This window comes from Musa acuminata, chromosome BXJ2-4 (assembly GCF_036884655.1).
Source record: "Musa acuminata AAA Group cultivar baxijiao chromosome BXJ2-4, Cavendish_Baxijiao_AAA, whole genome shotgun sequence".
Lineage (NCBI taxonomy): Eukaryota > Viridiplantae > Streptophyta > Magnoliopsida > Zingiberales > Musaceae > Musa > Musa acuminata.
In genome coordinates, this window is record NC_088341.1 from 47,169,163 (window position 1) to 47,190,529 (window position 21,367).

The 21,367-nt window shown below is 38.4% G+C and overlaps 2 protein-coding genes across 2 annotated transcripts; both read right to left on the reverse strand.

Annotated features, from left to right (window-relative positions):
* Positions 1-1,241: 1,241 nt before the first annotated feature.
* On the reverse strand, positions 1,242-3,485 carry LOC103982153 (zinc finger protein ZAT4). The gene has a single exon (XM_009398985.3). The coding sequence runs from the start codon at positions 3,061-3,063 to the stop codon at positions 1,687-1,689; it is 1,377 nt and encodes a 458-aa protein (XP_009397260.2). The 5' UTR covers positions 3,064-3,485; the 3' UTR covers positions 1,242-1,686.
* Positions 3,486-19,492: 16,007 nt separating this feature from the next.
* LOC103982152 (UDP-glycosyltransferase 83A1) lies at positions 19,493-21,235 on the reverse strand. Its single transcript, XM_009398983.3, has 2 exons — positions 20,513-21,235; positions 19,493-20,440 (listed from the first exon to the last, which is right to left on the reverse strand). Exons 1-2 carry the CDS (start codon positions 21,012-21,014, stop codon positions 19,542-19,544), a joined length of 1,401 nt encoding a protein of 466 aa, XP_009397258.2. The 5' UTR covers positions 21,015-21,235; the 3' UTR covers positions 19,493-19,541.
* Positions 21,236-21,367: the final 132 nt, after the last annotated feature.

The following is a 21,367-nucleotide window of genomic DNA, read 5'->3' on the forward strand; positions in this document are numbered from 1 at the left end:
CCTTTTATGATGGTAATATTTGTGGTGTGTTTTAGTATTGCGATAAAATTCAATATTCTTTTTGCTTAGAAACTTCCAACTTGAAGCCCCTCTTCTGTGGTGCCAATTAATAGGTAACCTGTCTTTTTAACCTCCACCCATGTTGGGCAGTAAGAGGACTTGGAACTACAGCAATATATCTGCTTGTAATAGGAGAACCTATGTGAAGTCTGCAGCCTTTTATTTCGTAATACTAGAAGAAGAGTCCTCTTAAGATTTGATGCAAATAGGAAGCCATTAGTTTCTTTACATCTCTGCTGTCACACTAAACCATTAATCAAAAGATGAGTTTGAACAAGAAGATGGTTTGTGGTTCCATCAATTATTGGCTGATTAATTGTTCTTCTTCTTCAGTCTTATGGTGAACAACCATTCCTCAAATTCTGATTCATCAACATCATAATTGTATTATTATTCTGCCACAGTATCTCATCAGTTAAGCTCATGATGCTTGTACTTCTTTTATGCATGTGTGTGAGAGTTGCAAGATGGATAAGAAGTCCTCTCTCTCTCTCTCTCTCTCTCTCTCTCTCATCAACAAGGGTCATCCCTTCCAAAGCCAAAAAAATTCAAGAAATTTGCCCTCACCTTAAAGATGTGTGCAAACACTAGTTCACTTGGTGAGAGCATTGGGGAGAAGAAGAAGACACCAACATAGGTGAGGGAGATGGGTTGTCACTTTGTCTGGGTAGACAAGTGAGCAACCAATCTCAGATCACATGCCATCACAAACATTAATAAAAATGCCTAAGTTGATTGTTAACCAGAGAGTGCTGATGGTTTTGGCAGCTCAATCATTTCCACCCTCCCCAAGTGGAAGATTCCCATGCCAATGCAGCTATTGGTTTGATGGCAAAGGCAGCTCATTATCTTGCTTTTAAGATGCCAGGAAACAATGCTGCTCCCACTGTTGCTGATCTTAATTCTCTCTCTCCAAAACATGAGAGTGGAAAATGCATTGTTTCATTTCCAGTGCTGCCACTTGATCAACAAACATTACTAAACTGCTGACTGATCTCAACAGTCATTGCAAATGATTAAAGAAACCACAGAGAAAGCAGTCAGGACATGTCCTCCTCTGCATTTCGTCAGTTCTGACACCAGAAGATTAGTATAACTGAGAAGAGAAGCTTTCAGCAATGGAAGTGCTCATTGCAGAGAAACAAAAAAAAGAAAAAAAAATGGAACAAACACATCACAAGTGGTCCTCCAGCTTAACCAGAGTAAAGCAATTCAAGCATGAACAAGTCTTGCAAGAACCACAGCTTACAAGACATAGGCACAGAATTCAAGCATCAACCTACTGAAGCATCTCCAACAGGAGCATTTTACACCCCCTTTACATCCACCTAATTGAATCAAATTGTTCATAAAAACTGTAATATTGGAAAAAGAAAATCCCTGTGATCCCTTTAAAGTAAGAAATCAACATTTTGAGAATGAAAAGAAAGAATCAAACTTGCCTGAAGTGATGTTGAACACCAATCAATCAGTAATTCTACCTAACAACATTGAGGAAGATCAACTTGGAAATCTCAGAAGCAAGTGAAGCTGTTACCTCATCCACAAATCCAAGAACAAAGAATGCAGCAGCAGTGACTCGTAAACTGTCTGAAGAATCTGTACACACCCCTTCGGCCTCTCTCCTCAGTTGGAAACCACACCGACCAGTGTCTCATGCTTGAGGTTTTCCCCGATCCACCATGACTTAGATTCGGTGCTCCCAGCGTTAGTACTATTAGAATCTCCATCGGCCGCCGTCGCCGGAAGATTCAGATCAAGCAAATCTGACATCTCATGTGGCTGCTGCTGCTGAATCAGTATATGATAAGCAGCATTGCCTGCAGCATCAGAGGTTGCGACGAGGTGACGCCTCTTGTGACCACCCAGAGCCTGGCCGGAGCTGAAGACTTTCCCACATATCAAGCACTCATGCTCCTTGCTCTTCCTCGACCACCCCAAGATGGATTCGGATACCTCACCTCGATCCACCAACTCCTCAGTTGCCGTGCTGTTCTTGCTACCGTCGGTCCTGCTCCCGGGACAATTCTTCGTCCTCTTGTAGCTCGCCCGATGACCTCCGAGAGCTTGGTAGGAGCCGAAGGTCTTCTTGCAGGCCGCGCACTCGAACCGACTTCTCTTCTCGGTCGCATGATCCGTCTCCAATTTAGCATCAATGCCGCTTGAAGAACACTTCACGGCCTCAAGATCGTTCTTCGGAGCTATAGACAAAGAATTCGGATCGTTTCTCTCAGGACGGCCCTTCCTGGCTTCGTCGCGGGAGCCGTCGAAGTCATCTGTGTCAGACGAGCAAATCTTGGGCTTCTTGAGCTCATCAAGATCGTCGCCAGCAAAGTGATCATCGGATGCGTCGGACTCCATCTTCTTGAACCCGTTCCTGTTCGCATCGTCCAACTCGGATCCCTTCCTCTCAGTTCCATCGAGGACGAAATCTCCGGTCTCCAACACCACCGAGTTCTTGACGGAGGACTCGCTGCTGCCGCTGCCGCCGCTGCCCCAGCGTCCGACATCTCTCGAGAGCATCATGAGACTGATGGCACCATCCTCGTCCTCGCGGTCACGCTCGGAGCCCGACAAGGAGCAAGATGCCGCCGCAGGCGTCCGTCTCGTCCGCCGCCGCCGCCTCGGCACCGCGATCGGCGTGACCTCGCAATTGGATTGCTTCTCGAGCTCTTCTACCGCCGCCTCGGAAGCGTGGTTAGGCCTCCCGGAGTGGCACTTCATGTGCCCAAACAGAGCTCTCCAAGACAAAAACTCCTTCCCACACTCCCCGCAGCACTTCTCCCCATCTCCGCCACCAGAATCCGACAGCCTCCAAGTCTTCTTGGGGTTCTCTCTCAGGCCATACGAGCTCTGCGGCCGCTCATCGCCGTCCCCGACGATCGCCAGGTTACCGTGGGACCTCATGTGGCCACCCAGAGATCTCCCGCACGGGAAGCTCTTCTTGCAGAACTTGCAGCGGTGCACCGCTGACGGCGGCGGCGGCAGCCGATCTCCTTCCATCTGAAACAGAAACAGGGAGGACAGAACAGGGGCAGGTGACTGACCAAGATCGGGACGAGTCAATGGAGGAGCTCAGAGGGCTTCAAGAACTCGCCCTGGATCTCTGATACCCGCGCCGGTAACTTCATGGAGTGGTTTGTCTGCAGGGGGATGAGATCTGAATCCCGCTCCAACTCATTCAATTCTCTGCTTCCGACTGCGATCTGCTTCTCTTCCTTTCTTGGGGAGTGTGAGCAGATCCAACAGAAGTATGGGACTGCATCAGCCTCTCTTTGAGCTGGTATAGAGAGAGAGAGAGAGAGAGAGAGAGAGAGAGAGAGAGATGGGTTGGTTCCTTTGAGCTACTCTCTGTGTCTTCCTCTCTGTTGTCTCTGTTTGGTGAATGGATGGGAGGAGAAATCCATGCATGGAAGCAAAGTTAAAACAGGACAGAGAGGTGAGAGAGAGAGAGAGAGAGAGAGGCAGAAGAAAGTAGTAGCACGTGTAACCGACCGAGGATCCTACGCCATCGAATCAGACGGCTGCCATCGTGCCACGCGGGGCGGAGTGGGGGTTGGATCTTCCGCCAAAGGCCAACTGCCCTTTAACTATTCCTTGCTTTGTCTCTTATCCTTAGCCCATGGGAACAAAGCAGAGGAAGCCAAGTGTTGCTTCAAGATATGCTAAGGGTGTTCTAAGATTAGTGCATATTATTATTATTATTATTTTATTTTATTTTATTTTATTTTATTTATAAAATTATAACAGAAGATAAAATAAGAAAAAAATCATCTGAAGATCAATTATTAAAAGACCGATCAAGTTCTAAAAAATCATAGGAAGGATTATAAATAAAATTTTAAATGATATTTAATTTACAAAACCCAATAATATATATATATATATATATATATATATATATATATATATATATATATATTCAATCCTAAAATAGTTACATTTGTTCTTTTTGTGAGTTCAAGCTTCTGATTGATATGGAATTTTAGATGAATTTTAAAGCATGGTTGGAATTGGAAGAGGTCTAATCTGGACTTTAATTGGAGAGAGAGTTCCAGTATAATCAGATTAGATCATACATGGAGAAGCAGGAGACAGATGATGGCAACCTATGACTGGAGGAGGAGGAGGAGGATTGAAGTGGAAGGGGTGGTCCATCAATTTCTGGGTAAGAGAGTTTTTGGTCAAGGGTCATAGCAAGTATTATCTTAGTGCTTTTCGATTGAGTGCTGAGAACAATTTGCAGAGGGTTATTATTCTTCATGTAGTTGGGTTTCAGGAATCTGATACTAAGAAATTATATATCATAAAGTCTGAATACTTGTTTTTTAGACATGGAAAAACAAAAAAAAAAAGGAGGCTGAGTTGGGGTTTCTATTAAGTAGCTCTCAAAGATCAGCTGAGTGTTCTCTGATAAAAGATTCAGCTGGTGCTTACAATCCTTTCAGATTCAATATAAATGTAGCATAAAAGATAAATAGTGAGGCCATGACAGTGTGATATGTGCAGCCAGCATGGAAACAACAACTCTCTTCTTGGTTGTGGCAACTGTGAGACCTGCAAAATATCTTGAGCTTGTTTGTGGGGTCAACTAAAATGGATCTAATGAAAGGGTTGGGAGCTTTGTCAATGGTCACAGGACCCATTCCAACATAAGCTTGGGGAACTCGCAAACTATTGAAAGAGAAGCTTGGAATAACTTTGTAGGGATGGATGGATGGATGGATGCATTACCACCACACAAAACTCTCATGCATTCCCCCCTCAACCTTGGGGTGCACTCCTCCTTTCTCTGTGCGTCGATTTAGGAGAACAACCAGGGAAAAGCATACATCAGAAATGGAATGTGCCCTGTTCGATCATGGAGCGTAGTCTGCTGCAACACTGAAACATACTGCACCAAGATTGAAGCTTCTTCGTATATACAAGTGTGCATGCAACTGTGAGTATCCTTTGTTTTTACTCTTTATCTGGCTCTAATGATATACCATAATTAGATAATTGATATGATGCTTATTCTTCTCTCTGTTCGGTACTCCACATACAAATCCTGAAATAAAAAGTAATTAATATCTTTAATGTTATGATTAATATATGTTTAATGTTTATTTTTTAAAAAAAAATTAGATACTTATTGAGTCAAATCTTTATATTTCATTCATAATAAGTTTAATTAGGTTTTAATTAAACTTTTCTAATTTTATAATTAATAATTTTAATGATGATTTAATCAAAATTTGATCCATATTAGATTGATTTAATATTTTTAATACCTATTTAGGTATTTGTCATGTTTATAACGATTAAAAAAAGACTAATTAGGGATTAATTAATTATGTTAATACTATAATTAGTATATTTAATATTTATTTAATTAAAATTTGATCTATATTGAGTTAATTAAATATTTTTAATTTCTATTAGAGTGTTAGACATCTGGTGAAAGAGGAATAATTAGAAAGTAATTAGCTATATTAATGGTGAAATTAGTATATTTAATAGTAATTTCATCCTAATTTAAGGATCATATTTACATATTAAATATCTTCTAGACTGCTTAATATATTTAGAGTGGTAAAATAGGAATCATCAAAATCTAATTAAGTTTTTAATACTATAATTAGTATATTTGATGATAAATTTATCATTATTTGATCTTTTATTGGATCAATTTTATGTATTTAATAATTATTAAAATGTTTGACATGTTTATTATGGTAAAAGAGAACTGATTAGAAAGTAATTAGTATTTTTAATATTATAATTAGTGCATATAATTTTGAATCCATCTTAATTTGACCTATATTGAGTCAATTTTATGTATTTAATGCTAAATATATTGATTGACATGTTTATAATGAAAAAATGGGGTTCATCAGGCATCTTATTATTTCAAAATAAGATTAATTATAGCTTACTTATTTGATTCAATTTTAATATGCAGAACAAATATATGATATACTTAGTTCGTTGTAACAAAAATTAATCATTAGTAGTGCATTTATTGTGACAACATCAACAAATTAATGTTAAATAATATTACTTATGTATTTAATGCAAAATATATTGATTGACATGTTTATAGTGAAAAAAATAGGGCTTGCATCTTATTATTTCAAAATAAGACTAATTATAGCTTACTTATTTGATATATTTTTAATATGCATCAAACGAACAAACAGATGATGTACTTCATATTATTATCATGAAAATCAATATCATTGATAGTGCATTTATTATGACAACATCGATAAATTAGGGTTAATCGTAGCTTGCTTATTTAATTCAATTTTGATAGACACTAAAAAAATAAACACAAGCTGATATTTGAGTTCATTGCCCAAAAGATAGACAGGAATTATCATCATTAGCAGTATATTTATTGTGACTATATCGATAAGGATAAAAGAATCACTTGATTGAGTATACATTTGGTTAGCAATTCTCATGATGTTACAAAATGTAAGAAGATTCTAACAAAGATCCATTAATTATTTCATAACAACTTACAATAGATAAGAGAAGATATAATTAAAAAGAATACAAGAGTTACACATGAATTAATTTATGATGAATATGAGAGTCGTGACGATGATATCAATCCAGATCTCAAAGCTAGCATTTGTGCATCATTAGAATATTAATACATGTACAAATAACGAGGCATCGACAACTAAACTCATAATAGGAGTATGACGATGACGGTGCATCTACACCGTAGGAATTCCAAAGGTTGGCCAGTATGAGGCAGCCAATAGCCCATCCTCTTCAATTGAGTATTTAAAAGGAGGTCAATAATAGTTTTTATGTACATTGATCCATAAACTTATCATCCATAAATAATAAAGCATATATAAATTGATGATGCATATACAAATGAAGAGAAGTAGGATATTGAAAAATCAATAGCTAAATTATTCAACTTTCACAATATTCCAACAAACAAGGATTGTATGAAATCCTTTAAGAGATAGTAGGACGAATATATGATGACATTGATATATGATAATTAGATAAGATTAATAAAAATGAGTATCATTAATTTTCTTATGTAAAACAAAAAACCAATGATTTTTCAGAAGTCAATTAATTCTTTTGAGAATATTTAAGATATAAACTATATCGAAAACCTAATAAATATCATAGTAAAAGAGATCAAACTATAGTACATTTTCTAGAATATATGATGATATTGATGTATGACAGTTAGATAAAGCCAACAAAAATAAGTATAATCAATTTTCTTATGTAAAATATAAAAAATGAGTGATTTTTCACAAGTCAATTAATGCTTTTGAGAATATTCAAGATATAAATTATATTGAAATCCTAATAAATATGGTGGTAGAGGAGATCAAATTATAGTATATTTTTTAGATAGTCACCAGAAATGGAGCCAATTTTAAGAATGTGGATTTATAATTGATTGAGAAAAAAATTGACGAGCTATCATCAATTAGCAAGTATATAGCTTGGGTAGTGTTAATGACAAAGTTTATATATAATCTTAATTGAGTCTACTCTTTAATACAAAAGTATATAAATGGTGTGATGCTCCGCTTTGAGTCATTGGATTTGCTATAAATTTTATTACCTTAAGGTCAAAACAGCAAAAGAAGTAAAGTCTTAAGACAATAGTTTGATTCTATGTATTTGAGATCAAGTGATGAAAAAAAAAAGTAAAAAAGATTATTCTTTCTTTTAGATTTTAAGATATTGTGAATGAAATTATAATATGAGTGAAACAACTTTACGTTGTCCTTCGTAAAATCAATATGGATAAATATCCTCATATGTTTTATCTTAGACATATACTAATTAAGTAAGAGATGATGTCAAGAAAGTATTTATATATGATTTTAAGACCGAGCAATACTTACATATCATCGATTGTATGACTGAAATTCATATGGACTAAGACATTAGTAATGCAAGTAAATTCATATCTTATATAATTTAATTCATAATTATTTTATATTTAAAGTTCTTACTAATGAAATTATTTATCTTGCAATGTAGTATCTATATCTAACCATTCAATTTTGGTATAATATTGGAACATGATCAATATTAAGAAATATTATATATTGACTCTTGTCAAACATTGTTGATGTAGCCGATGCTACTATTGAGGGCCAATTATTCTAGTAAATAGTCTATTCATTCTTTGATAGTGTAGCTATATTGTATCGTTATAATATGAATCCTCGTAACAGAAAGTTACACACATGTTGATTATAAACTAATTTTTATATTAATTATTTATTATATTAATAAAATTCTATTTATATTTTTTTTAGTCAAATGGTAGTTGTAATTTGTAGGGGATGTACCAAATTTAAGGAAGGTTAATGTCCATATATTTTTATAAATGACGACATCAAAATATTGTGAACGTAACTAATTAACATTCATAATATTCACACAAAGGTCCATAATAAACTTTCTATCATAGAAATGATTAGAGAAACTAGGATATATCCGTTATAATATATGATTAAGGTTATAGTATATCGAGCTAAATAAGGAGTAAAAAGAACTAAAGATTGATCTTATCGACACAAAGATTCATAGTTTATCTTAGAGTGAATCAAAGAAACGAAGGACCAAGAAAATCCTCAAAGTGGGAGATCCTCTACATCTTTATCGTTTTATCACTGAGGCAATAGAAGAAGATAAAGCACATCCCTGGCAAGAGGAAGATCACCCTTGATCATAATATGCAAAGTTAAAAAACAAAGTAGAAAGTAGTAGCATCAACGGCGATGATACTTGGGAATTGATAGTTCGATCTATATAATTTAAGAGTGGTGTATGGACTAATGAATAATATTTTATACATGCCACCTAAAATTCAGATCATGGAGCTCAATAAAAGCCTAATCAAGTTTATATACGGAAGGAAAAAGTAATAGATAGTTTTAAACAAATGCAATAATACCTATATGATGTAAACATAGAGCGAAACTCATCATATTCATAATCGTCGTATTATGGAGAACCGTATGACCAACAACAATATGGTGATAGTTGGTTATTCTTCTCCAAACAATAGTACGGTGACCGACCTTATGATATGGAGCAATAAATTAGTGGTGAAAGTAAACGTTTTGATATTCTCCAACCTTCGCACCAATAGATATATCATGACGATCAAACTATGATTATCACCACATTGATGCACCAATAGCATATGGTGTTTCAGTATATTATATCATATGATCAATTTCAAGATTAAATCAGACAAACATATCAAATTAATATATAGATAAATAAGATCGAGGATCACGACCCACCACCTATGTAGTCTCATATCAAATTAATATACAGATAAACATATCAATTAGTCGATTACTTAATTCATTTAAATTTTAAAGTTTAAATTATTTAATAAATATTTGATTCATTTAAATCTTAAAATTTAAATTATTTAATAAATTATTTAATAATTTAAATTATTTGTTTATAAATAATTGAATATCAATGAAAAGATATTATGAAACATACAACAAAACTAGTCAAAACTTTGAAAAAAATATATGTTACTATCCTATTATTATCTAAATTATTTTTTGTTAAAACTATACTAAATTTATATTTATTTTTAACTTAAACCTCAATCTATTTTTTTTATTTTTAAGAATTTTAAAGTTATTTTTAATTATTTTTCATATCATCAATACGTCGATACAAAACGATGAATATCATATAAAGACCGATAAGACGAACTTTGCCATAGACGAATTCAAAATTCAAAAGACAGATTACCACAGATGTAGTGACATAAGTAACCAAACTCCATGTACAGTTAATGGGAATCTTCCTTTCATTGTTACAATTATTATTATTCAGCAAGCAAGCAGTTTGGATGCTTGTTTATGTTGCTGCATGAACTTGTCACCTTCTTTATGGGTAGCCAGCACGTCCAAGAACAGGAGGTCATGCAGGCACTATTCTGAGTCCCCCTGTTGCCACAGCCTTACTGTCTCTCAGCCATTTTGTTAAACAAAGCGAAATAACTTTCAAGCTATCTGCAATTATTTATGCATAAATTGGCCGGCAGGATCATATGTGGTGTGTCCATCGACTCCTGAAATGTCTCTGGACCACCAATTAGCCATCACCTCTTCCCAAAGGATAGTAGGTTTAGTGACTCAAACAATACGCATAGATATCCATGGACTCCATACATAGTCCCAGGAGGAGGAGATGCTTAGGTCAGATGTGTTCTTGAAGTAACAGATGTTCTCCTCTGCTTGTGCTGAGTCTGGATCCAGAAGATGTAGTACCTGATGCCACTTTCCAAGGTAACCTGATGAAAAGTAAAGTTAGAGTGTGTGGCTGCTAAAAGGAAAACCAATTTGATGGAATAAATGATGTAGAAATACATGATCTGCAGAAGAATGGACAGGAACACACGAGCTTTCAGTTCAGCTACTTCAAAACTCCAGAACTCATTAGCAAATGCTAAACATCTGCAAAAGAACATATCTTTCAGTAATTTGGAAAAGATAAACTAAAATAGGTACCAATACTAGCCAAATCTCATGACGGTGGATAGCAACCTGTTGTGTTTAACTTTGGTTGTTGATCTGCTAAACAATAACAAATGCCGCATTTTAGCAGCACAAAGATGTGCACCGAAATCAAGGAGCTTTACTTGAGAGCAAAGTCTCACTATGGAAAAAGGAGGTACCCTGTTCCTAGCCAGCAAAAGTTGTCAAAGCTTTTTCTGTTAGAGCATCTTCACATTATTGAGTGGTGATGATATATATAATTTTGTTCGACTGAATGTAACACTCAGTCCAATCCAATCCTTGTCCTTTTCCAAGTAAGCACCACATGAGAGTTTAGGATGCTCAAATTGCCAACCTCGAGCTGACTTGCAAAACAACACAAGAGATTGTCAGAAACAACAGAGTCCTCTAATGCCCAAGTGATAGTGAGAATTAGTTTGGATAGAACAGTAAACATAAAGTAAATGCAAAAGTAACCATAGTCAGAGACAGATAAAGGAGTTGGTGTGTAAACAGAAGAGTTAATTCACTACCTGAAGACTCCTTTATATACATCCATATATCCATACGAAGGCTAACAGATCCAATGGGATGTACCATGGTGATGACTTATGAATGTTGTGTGGTCAGTCTAATGATATGACTGGACCAGCATTACAGACTGAAGTAAACAGGAGAGTTGATAACTGATGTTGTCGGTAATGTGAAAATTAAATACTTGTCGCATTAATTCCTGAGATTAACCACTGGAACAAGGCCCCTTTGAGTAGGCCCCATCATGCTTAACCCACGTCCTTCCTAATCTATAAACCATCCAAACAAACCTCTTGCATAGTTCATAAACAACCTAGATCAACTCTGAGACCATGCTTCTAATGCAATTTTTTATCATAAAGGCCTCTTTAACACAATTGCATGAGATGCATGAAGCTTCTGATAATTTCTTTTCTTTCCTTCGGTGATATTGATTTCTACTCTATATATCATCCTAGACATTTCATTCAACCATCGTCTACCTGATCTGATTGAAAAGGCTACAAGTGGGAGCTTACTAGATGACTGGCTGTTGAACTTCTTCCTTTGCTTGAAATGCAAGAAATGCACCACCACCAACTTGCTGGAGAAAAGTAATTGGATATTTGAGTTATAGTTCAAAGTTTTCACTGATCACACCCACCTGCAGAAAAAGAGTGGTCATAAAATTAAGTGATTCAAATAAGCTGTCACTTAAACATTGCTGTGATGTAGTCATCCAGAAACGTGACCATGATCCATTATCTAACTTCCATAACAATTTTCTTTGAAAAAAAAAAGCAACCTTTTTTCTAAGTATCTGAACAGAACCTTAACTCTCATCAAACGGGATCGAGGAAGACTTGCAAGTTAGAGTGTCCGCAGATAACACTCATCTGCAGGTTAAGATAAACAGTGGTTAATCTGCAGCTATGACCACTGTATAAAGTACAGAAAGAACAGAAGTTCATTTCAAAATTCTGTATAAATTCCACATGGTTGCATTCGGAATCTAACTTGCAAATTTCACTTTAACAAAATAGGACTTCATGTTCCAGCTCTCAAGATTAGTCTGTTTCTTGGAATGAGCATAACATAAGCATATTCATAGTGGCAGGTGGTTTGATTAGATCATTCAAGATCTTGAAACCGAGATCAGGTTGTACAACCCACCCTCTGCTTAGAAGCTTCTCCCATCTTCCTTCTAGCATAGGCTGCACAGGATCTATCAAGCGCTTTCCACGTCCTCATCTATGATTAATACCTCATAAATACATGAGGAATGATCGTTTTTTATAGCACACACAAAAGAAAAGTAGCAGTCGTCCTGAAATTAGTATCAACTCACACAAAATATCAAAAGTCATGATAGTGTAACTCATTATGCACCATTGCAAGGATTGGTAATGAAGATAGAAACAAATGGACATGGATGCGAAATATAATTAGAGGCAATGACACAGTCCATAAATCCATTATATTGTATACTATATATGGCCCAAATCTGAAGTCCATCAATACGATATTTTGGTAAATCGTACATATGTCACAATCTGAATCATAAAGGTCGTTGTGTTTCACTTCTACATGATCCAATTATATTTTACAATGGAATGGAAATGGTTTGTGACCGTCGATGGCCTGAATCCCCACTTCAAGCATCGCACAAGCACAGTGCTGCAGAACAAGCGAGTTATGTGTATTTTGTAAAACGAATATCACAGGTATCCTTAAATTTAGCGTCAGCAAAGTTCTACATTTTCGTAATTTAGTCCACGAAAGATATCTTTTTGTCATTATCAACATTTTCGTAAAGTTTCTCTTTTGCATATTAAGGTTTATTTTTCTTCTGATGATAAGAAGAAAAAATCAAACACCATGTAACGCGCGGTCGCGCTTAATGAAGATCAGAAGATTGACCCTAAGGAAATCAGCATTTTGTCAAAAATCTTGAGTAGTTTAGAACCAAGTCCCTGACATGATCTACATCCAGAGTCGCTGTATGACCAGCATCTACATCCAGCCTTCACAATCACAAAATTACCAATGTTGAAGCACTCCAAACATATAATGACTCAAAAATAAAAAAAGAATCAAAAGAAAAAAAAAAAGAAAAAGATGGGGTCTTTTAGTTACCATAGTCTTCCCACGACCATCGAACTTTTTTTTTTTCTCAAACCTAGAATCTTTAGAACACTGAAATAAGATTTCAGAATGAAAATGGGGGGATAAATGCACGAAATAATCCATACGGTGGGGGAGAAGGAAGATCTTACTATCAAACCGATAAAAGAAACGAATGCTAAACGCTGATCCATCTCATCGCGACCTTTTGCACCCTCCGTTTCTTTATAGTATTCGGGAACCTCGGGGCTTCCGAAACGCTATCTTCCGCAGTCCCACGACGTGTCTCTATGCAGTTGGCTAGCGTGTGGGCCCATCTTGGACCCATTTCGTGTCTCTCTCTCTACGGTAGGCCAGCGCACGGGGCCCAACTTCGACCCAATTCGTCCGTGTCTATACAGTTGGCCAACCCATGGAGCCCATGTTTGACCCAATTCGTCCGTTCGTGACGTGCCAGTATGTTATTGGAAACAGTCACCGGAGCCCACGGGGGTCCCACTAGAGCAGTGCGCCTGCACACGACGAGAGAGCGACACATCGATCACCCCCGTATCCTTCAGCATTCGGCGAGAAGTCGATATGCACACAGCAGCACAAACAGTGAGACAAGTAGAATTATAGTAATTCTGATACACATCATAAGTTGCTAATAAACACAGGACTTTTCATGGTGAAACCCACATTTATCTCGAACCCAAAGAAAGAGATACTCGAATGCAAGAAGCCTCTCATGTCTTTCACATTCTATCGAATGTTACACAACCCCATTGCCAGAAACCCTAGAACAGAAAGGATCCACAACAGATGGATCAAATTTACCCTTCACTGACTAAATATACCACCTAAACGCGTCCAGCAACTTGATCAAGATCGCGCTGCCCCCGAGAAGTTATCGTCCCTACCACATGATAAGTGGCATAAACTTTCTCCTGAAATAAAAAGACAGCAAGATGGAATGAATACCAAAGACATTACCCTCTACAACCGAATGGCTATCCTGAAACATCAACCAAGGTTTATCATGGCTCATTCATGGATCATACAACGAGGCAACAATAGTTCCAAGTTTCATGGAACTATTTAGGTCTGCATATCTCCCAAAGGAGACATTAACCATGAAAAGGTGCAAATTGGTCCTAAATAGCAGAAGTCAACAAGTATTGTCTCTTCATTGAGCAATATAAATTCTTGCACTAAACTATATGTATATATAAAAAAAAAGGTTTAGAATAACAACAAAAAGGGATGTTTAACCAATAAAAAAAAACACCAATATGAACTCTATAATCGCATGCAACGCTCACCCTTTGGGGTCGATTTCAATGATATTCATCCTATGCAATTGTTGTAGTATGTGAACGAGGAGCAATCGCTCCGCCGTTCTTACAGAAATGTGGTGGCCTGATTCCGTTCCTCTTACGGCCTCCATAGATCTTTTGGAAACCACCTACTCCAATCCAATGCCTTGCCTCAAGTATATATTCCCTGCCATTGACGCTGCAAATGTGAAGTGGAGAATTACATCTTATTCCCTGCCATTGACGCTGCAAATGTGAAGTGGAGAATTACAAGAAAGACGGTGGAACTCTATAAATAGGTGGAACTCTATAAATAATAATGTAATCTTTTCTTTAAATCAATCAGTTAATCAATAAAATATTATTCTATTATGTGAACAAACCTTAGGAGGCTGATTTCCTCGAAGCGATCATTATCATTTCATTTTCTCCCCTTTCTTTCACGATAAGACCTTAAAGTCTTATCAATTGGTATCAGAGCTCTTTCTTCTTTTACGATAAGACCTTGGAGTCTTATCATTTGGTATCGGAGTATTTTACGATAAGGTCTTATCATTTGGTATCATAGCATTTTACAATAATACTTTAGGGTCTTAACATTTGGTATCAAAGCAATGATCCTTGGCGTTCTTGCTGTAGTGTTGCCGTAACTATCAAAAAATAAATAAAAATTATGTGAGGAAGGGTGAAGCCGGTAGCCACGAACACTGATCCTTCTCAACCGAGAAGGAACCTCTGCGTCATAGTCAACAACCATCATTGCCCCTTCTCCACCGCTGTCACTATTGCCCAGCCAACAATCGCCACCACCTCTGCTGCCCCCTTCTATAGTTATCTTCATCTTCGGATTAAAAAAAAAAAAAAGAAGAAGAAGAAGTTGCAGCCACCCTTGCTTCCCCTGCCGGACCCCTGCTTCCAGCCAGCCCACCCGCCGCCACTACTTCCCGGCGGAGGGACCACCATTGTCGTCGTTGTTGCCTAGCCAACAGCCATCGCCGCCGCCGCTGCCCCCACCCGGCCAGTGACCTCTCCTCCTCGCTTCCCCATCTCGCTCGAGCGAGAAGGACTGCCGGCGCAGTTTCCCAGCCAGCGGATCACCCCATCGCCGCTTATACCGTCGGCGATGCTGCCCTAGTCCACCATCGTGCCGCCCACCCCCCCTTGGGTCGTAGCCGTAGTCGCCAGTTGCTGCAGCCCTTCCTTGCAGCGGTTGCAAAAACAGAGCTTCCTCTGTTGCCGTAGCCCCTCATCGATCCCAGCCAGCGGTTACAAAAACAGAGCTTCCTTTGAGGAGAGAAATTTTATTTCCCACTATCTTTTTCGTAAAGAGATTTTCTAAACTTTGTCAAACAACATCAGCTCTGGTTTCATCAGAAATATGCTCATGCAAATTTATATCCATCCATCTTCTAATATAGGCAATAGCTTTTCTATGTTGAACTTCTCATTCTTCATCGTCGTAGAAGGTTTATCTTTAACCTTGATGGGCTTATACAAATCTTTACAATAAAGCAAATCTTCCATCATACATCTCTAAGTGGAATAATTTGATGAGTTCAATTTAATCATACCATCTAACTACTCCATTTCAATCACACAAGAAAAAAAACTAGCACCAAATAACATACTATTCTGATACCACTTGTTGGGAAAAACCTGTTAAAGCGGAATAATTCATTTCCCTCTTTGTGTATCAAAATACTAACTTAATATCAAAATGTAAATATCAACTAGCACAACATAAATAATAGAATAATAAATCAATCACACAGTGAGACCAAATTTTTAATGTGGAAAACCCAATGTGGGAAAAACCACGTGACCGTAGTCCACCTCAAACTTTCACTATCAATAGTAATGATAACAGGTTTATAATAAATCTTCTCTAGAATAACCAGAGGATCATAATAACATCAAGAACATAAATCTTGGCTCAAGAATAGCATATCATCATCACATAGGATGGATCTTATCAAAAGAGAATTTTAGATCTTACAAAGTGGATATAGCAAAAAAAGCACCTCAGAGAGAGTAAACTGTAGATCAACACCATTAGGATTGTAGAGCTTAATGTAAGGAGTCTCTGTATAAAATTTGGGCCAAAACTGACAATGTTTGGCCATTGATCGTCAAGCAGAAAACTCAAGATCCTAATATTTCTCTCTCCTTTTCATTTCTCTCTATGCCTTTTCTCTCATCATGCGTCGCCACGGCTCGTTGCTCGCTCACCTCGTTCGCTGCGATATCTCGTTCGCTTCTTTCCTTCTAATAATTGATTTGGGCTCCAAAGGCCCAATTGTCTAAGCCCACATATGGGCTGGACCCAATATATACTCGTTGATGATACCTTATTGTTAGACAATGATTCTGTCATCTTAGTAGTGTCTAGTCCTTAGACTTAGACACAAAGGATGTCATATATGAGTACTCTACTTTTTTATATCGGACTTATAAAAATCTAGCATAGTCAGTTATCGAAAGTGATAGCTAACCTTACGAGGGCTATTGAGTGTCAATAGAGGATCATTCACTTCCGGTGTCATGAGAGGAATATCTCATATATTCTTACTCAGACAAATCTCTGATCTTGGATTGAGAGAGAGAAAGAGTTATCCGGGAGAATTTGATTAAAGCAAGACTCAAGTAAAAACCGTATTGGTCTGACAACACCATGTCTGGTATATGATCTTTGTGATATTAGATAGATGAGAGACGATAAATATATTGTAACTGAGGATAAATAGGTCCAAAAGATTAGATTCCCTTGTATTGTCTGGGGACTACAGCGTAGTGACATAATATGTCCGTAATCGATGAGTCGAGTGAATTAATTGAGCCAGAAGGAGTTTTGACAGGTATAACTTACGACTAGCTCAATATTGAGCCTAGAGGGTCATACACATATGGTAAGTGTTGCAACGAATAGAAGTTTATATATGAGATATTTGTTGAAGCCCCTATCTTATTGGATATATAATAAGCTCCTGAATTATTAGATCCTATAGATGAGATTTAATAAGAGTCAATGAGAGATTATTAGATAAAAACTAAATAATCTAAGATGCTTGGGCGGTTAAATGAAAATCTAATACCCAGGCTCCATTAGGGTTAAGTTGATATAGGGTCTCTATAAATATGAGAGAACCAAATGATCATATGCTAGACCTGTTTTGGCTACCACCACTTATTCTCCTCTCTCCCTCTCCTCCTTAGCCAGCAACTCTCATTTTGGATATGTGAATAGCACGAGAAGGGCCAGCCCCTTATTGATCGCATGGTGTGCGTGGAAAGGATGATTGTACAGTGAATTGAGTAGCATATTTTTAACCCCTATCGTGTGAATCACCACTAGAGAGGAGGATAGTTGACTTCCTTCATCTCCCTAGGTAATGCACATCCCTTATATGATTTTTTAATTTTACGAGTTTTTATGCATTAATCTTCGCATACGAAACCTTCTTTTATGTAGAAAATTTTATGATTTTTTTATGTGATTTCGTAACACAATCATCGGACGTGGCTTCGTCCACTAGTATGCTGCATCTCCATGTTTACTGCGGACGTCTTTCTATACCATTTATCAAGTTGACATTGTCATCCCTAAGTCCACCACGTCTTCAACAAAGATCATGACATCCTCATCCACCACATCATTAAGGTGGTCGTTATACCTAAGCATTTGATGTCATGCATTCGACAAGACTCGATATGCTCACATATCTCTTATTATCACATATGTCATGCATTCAACTGTTCAAGTCGACACAATTAATGTCAACGCTTGCATCCTACGTTTGACACCATCGACACACATGGTTCAAACCAACAAGCTTTGATACATTCATATGTCTCATGCACCTCACATCGCTTATATCTAACAATCGGCATGCATCAATACTTTTGTATATCTCATATGTAAATCATAATTAACCAATCAAGATTCAACACATGATGCTTAGTCGGCGATGAGAGCCCCCTTAGGTGATGATGTGGGTCACTTCGGCCCATCTAGTTAGGTAGATAATGATATAGTCTTATAAAAACATATACAATCGTATGATATCTAAGAAGAAAGGATTATTCATCTTTGAGAGGAGTGCCTCTCCAAGTATTCATTCATCTCTGTACACCTATAAAGTCTCGAAACCGGCCTACTTCTTTGTTGACAGGTCCTTTTGGCTTCATGATTTCATGACTTCTTTGTTGACTTCATGATTACATAATTTTGTAGGGTCCTTTTGGCTTCATGATTTCATGACTTCTTTGTTGATTTCATGATTTCATAATTTTGTAGGGTCCTTTGGCTCAAGATTTTGTAGGTTCCTCACAGCAGATAGATCCATATTATGACATTTTTTGGATTGATTTACACTGACCAAAAAAAAAATATTATGGATTATTATAGAAATATCTAAAATATTCTCTCTTGGATATGTAACTCGACGTCTTAAACTCCATAAATATTAAATCGATACAACAAACATAAAAAATTATTTTTTATCACCTCATCTTCAGATCGTCTCATTTGATTATTAATTTATTTTTTACATTACACTTATGTAAAAAAATATCTTATGAATATTTTTTACATAGCAAAATGTGATTTCTATTGGTGATCTTCATTTTTATATTTAATATATTTATTTTAAATTTTTTAATAATCCTAAAATATCTTTTTTGCAAAAGAACATAAATAATCGCATTGTCTCTTTCTAATCGCGAGCGACCAAAGAGATGTTAAAAAAAGGGATGTGAAAAATAAAATGATAAGATCGGTAATCGATGGGTTATAAATAATAAAATTATTATTTTTGGGATTCCCAATATGGGTTGTCAATAGATAGAGAGTTAGGCTCAACCTTATGAAGAAATGAGCCTCTCGTTGGTGGAGTTATAAGGGTATATATATATATATATATATATATATATATATATATATATATATATATTGTTAGAAAGAGTAAATAATAGAGACAAGAATTCCAACTTAGAATCTTACAATATATTAATTATCAAAGACAGACGGACTTTACACCCTTTGACCGTTCATCTCTTCCACGATGCGCTTCATGTTCTTGTAGGAAGACCCTCCTTCACCCACACTCTTGCGAGCTATGTCTTTCCACATCATCGCCCTCGCCTTGATTCCCTCGTCCCCGAGCAACTCTTCCAGCTTCACTCGGATCTGCTCCCGTGAGATTTCTGTCCCTTCGTCATCAGCGTTCAGGCTCAATCCAATCTTCCAAACATCACAGATGTAGACCTGGTCGAGGAACTGGTCGGTGAAGTATGGCCAGCAGAGGAATGGAACCCCGTTCCACACTCCTTCCATGGTGGAGTTCCAACCACAGTGAGACAGGAAGCAGGCGATGGAAGGGTGAGCCAGTATCTGCTGCTGCGGCGACCAGCTCACCATCTTCCCTCGGCCGGCGGTTCGTTCCCGGAAGCTATCTAACCAAGCAACGCTCGCCTCGCTTGCCAGATCCGGTCTCACGACCCACAGGAACGGCCGGCGAGAGAGCTCGAGCCCGAGCGCGAGCTCTTGGAGCTGGCGGTAGTCGAACACCGTGAAGCTCCCGAAGGCGACGTAGATGACGGAGTTGGCAGGCTGCTCGTCGAGCCACTTCACGCAGGTCGTGTCCTCGGGCCAGAAATGCCCCATGGGCTTGTGATCGAGTCTTTGGCGAGAAATCAGAGGTCCCACGGGCAGGATATTGGGGAAGAGGGCGAAGACGGGTGACTCCATCTCGTGGACTGTGTTACAGATGATGAATTCAGCAAGCTCGAGCAGGCGGTTGCTGTTGACGACTAGCTGGAAGATGATCTTTTGGCCTTGGGCATCACCAGCACAGTTCCAGGCGAACTGAGTCGTGCTGACGGATGGCATGCCAGGGCTCAGCTGGTACTTGCCATGCCTCCTTGGGAGCCCTGCAAGAGACTCAGATCATGGTCTTCGTCCAAACTAACAGCGAAGAAGAAGAAGAAGAAGAAGATGTATACCATCGGCACCAAGGATGCCCTCTCGGATCATCTTGGGAATGCTCATCATCGTCGCGAGCATGGCTGCAGATGCGGTCCAGTAACAGGCTGCTCTGATCCCCATCTTCTTGGCCACCTCCAAAGCCCACGCCATGTTCTCATCGGCGATCATCCATCCGATCCCGTCTCCTTCTCCTCCACCGGACTCGTTGATGCTTGTTATGAGCTCCTCGAGGCACCCGGGCATGACCCTCAAGTAGCCGTCCACAAGCTTCCCGAGATCGTTGCGGTCGTCGCCGGGAGCCAATCCATCTGGTATGGCGACCATGCGTATTCCTCCTTGTCCGGCAGCGTCACAACCCTTGTCGGACATGGCAGCCGCGATTCGGCCGTGGTTGAACTCGGTGTTGACGAACGTGATCCTGAAGCCCTGCTCGACCAAGCCGCGCGACAGCGACATGAAGGAGACGACATGGCCTTGGGCTGGGAAAGGCAAGACGAGCACTTGAGGAGGCGGGCTCATTGCTGCAGTGCCAAAGGTCAGGTTCGATATGGGATAAGATTTAAGCGAGTGAGAGAGCAGGTCGGAGTGGAGAAGGACGATGATGATGGCCTCCACTGTTTGGATCCACAATGAATGGCTCAGCGGTGGTAAAAAATGAAAGGCGTGCGTAGGTTGACTGATCCATGACTCTGTTTGGTACCGTGTCAGCGAAGCAGCTGGTAGGAACTCTCCCGGAAGGCATCCCGGATGATTCACTGTGTGATCTCAGCAGGGAGGAGGAGGAGGACAATTAAAAGCCATCTCTGTCCCCAACATGTCCGTATTCTATACAAGTTGGGCACGTCTCCGAATCGAACGTGGATGTAGTCATC

Coding starts and splice junctions, on each gene's coding strand:
- LOC103982153 (XM_009398985.3), bottom strand. CDS start 3,063: ATGGAAGGAGATCGGCTGCCGCCGCCGCCGTCAGCGGTGCACCGCTGC.
- LOC103982152 (XM_009398983.3), bottom strand. CDS start 21,014: ATGAGCCCGCCTCCTCAAGTGCTCGTCTTGCCTTTCCCAGCCCAAGGC. Junction 20,441..20,512: donor GGGCATCCTTGGTGCCGATG/GTATACATCTTC, acceptor AGTCTCTTGCAG/GGCTCCCAAGGAGGCATGGC.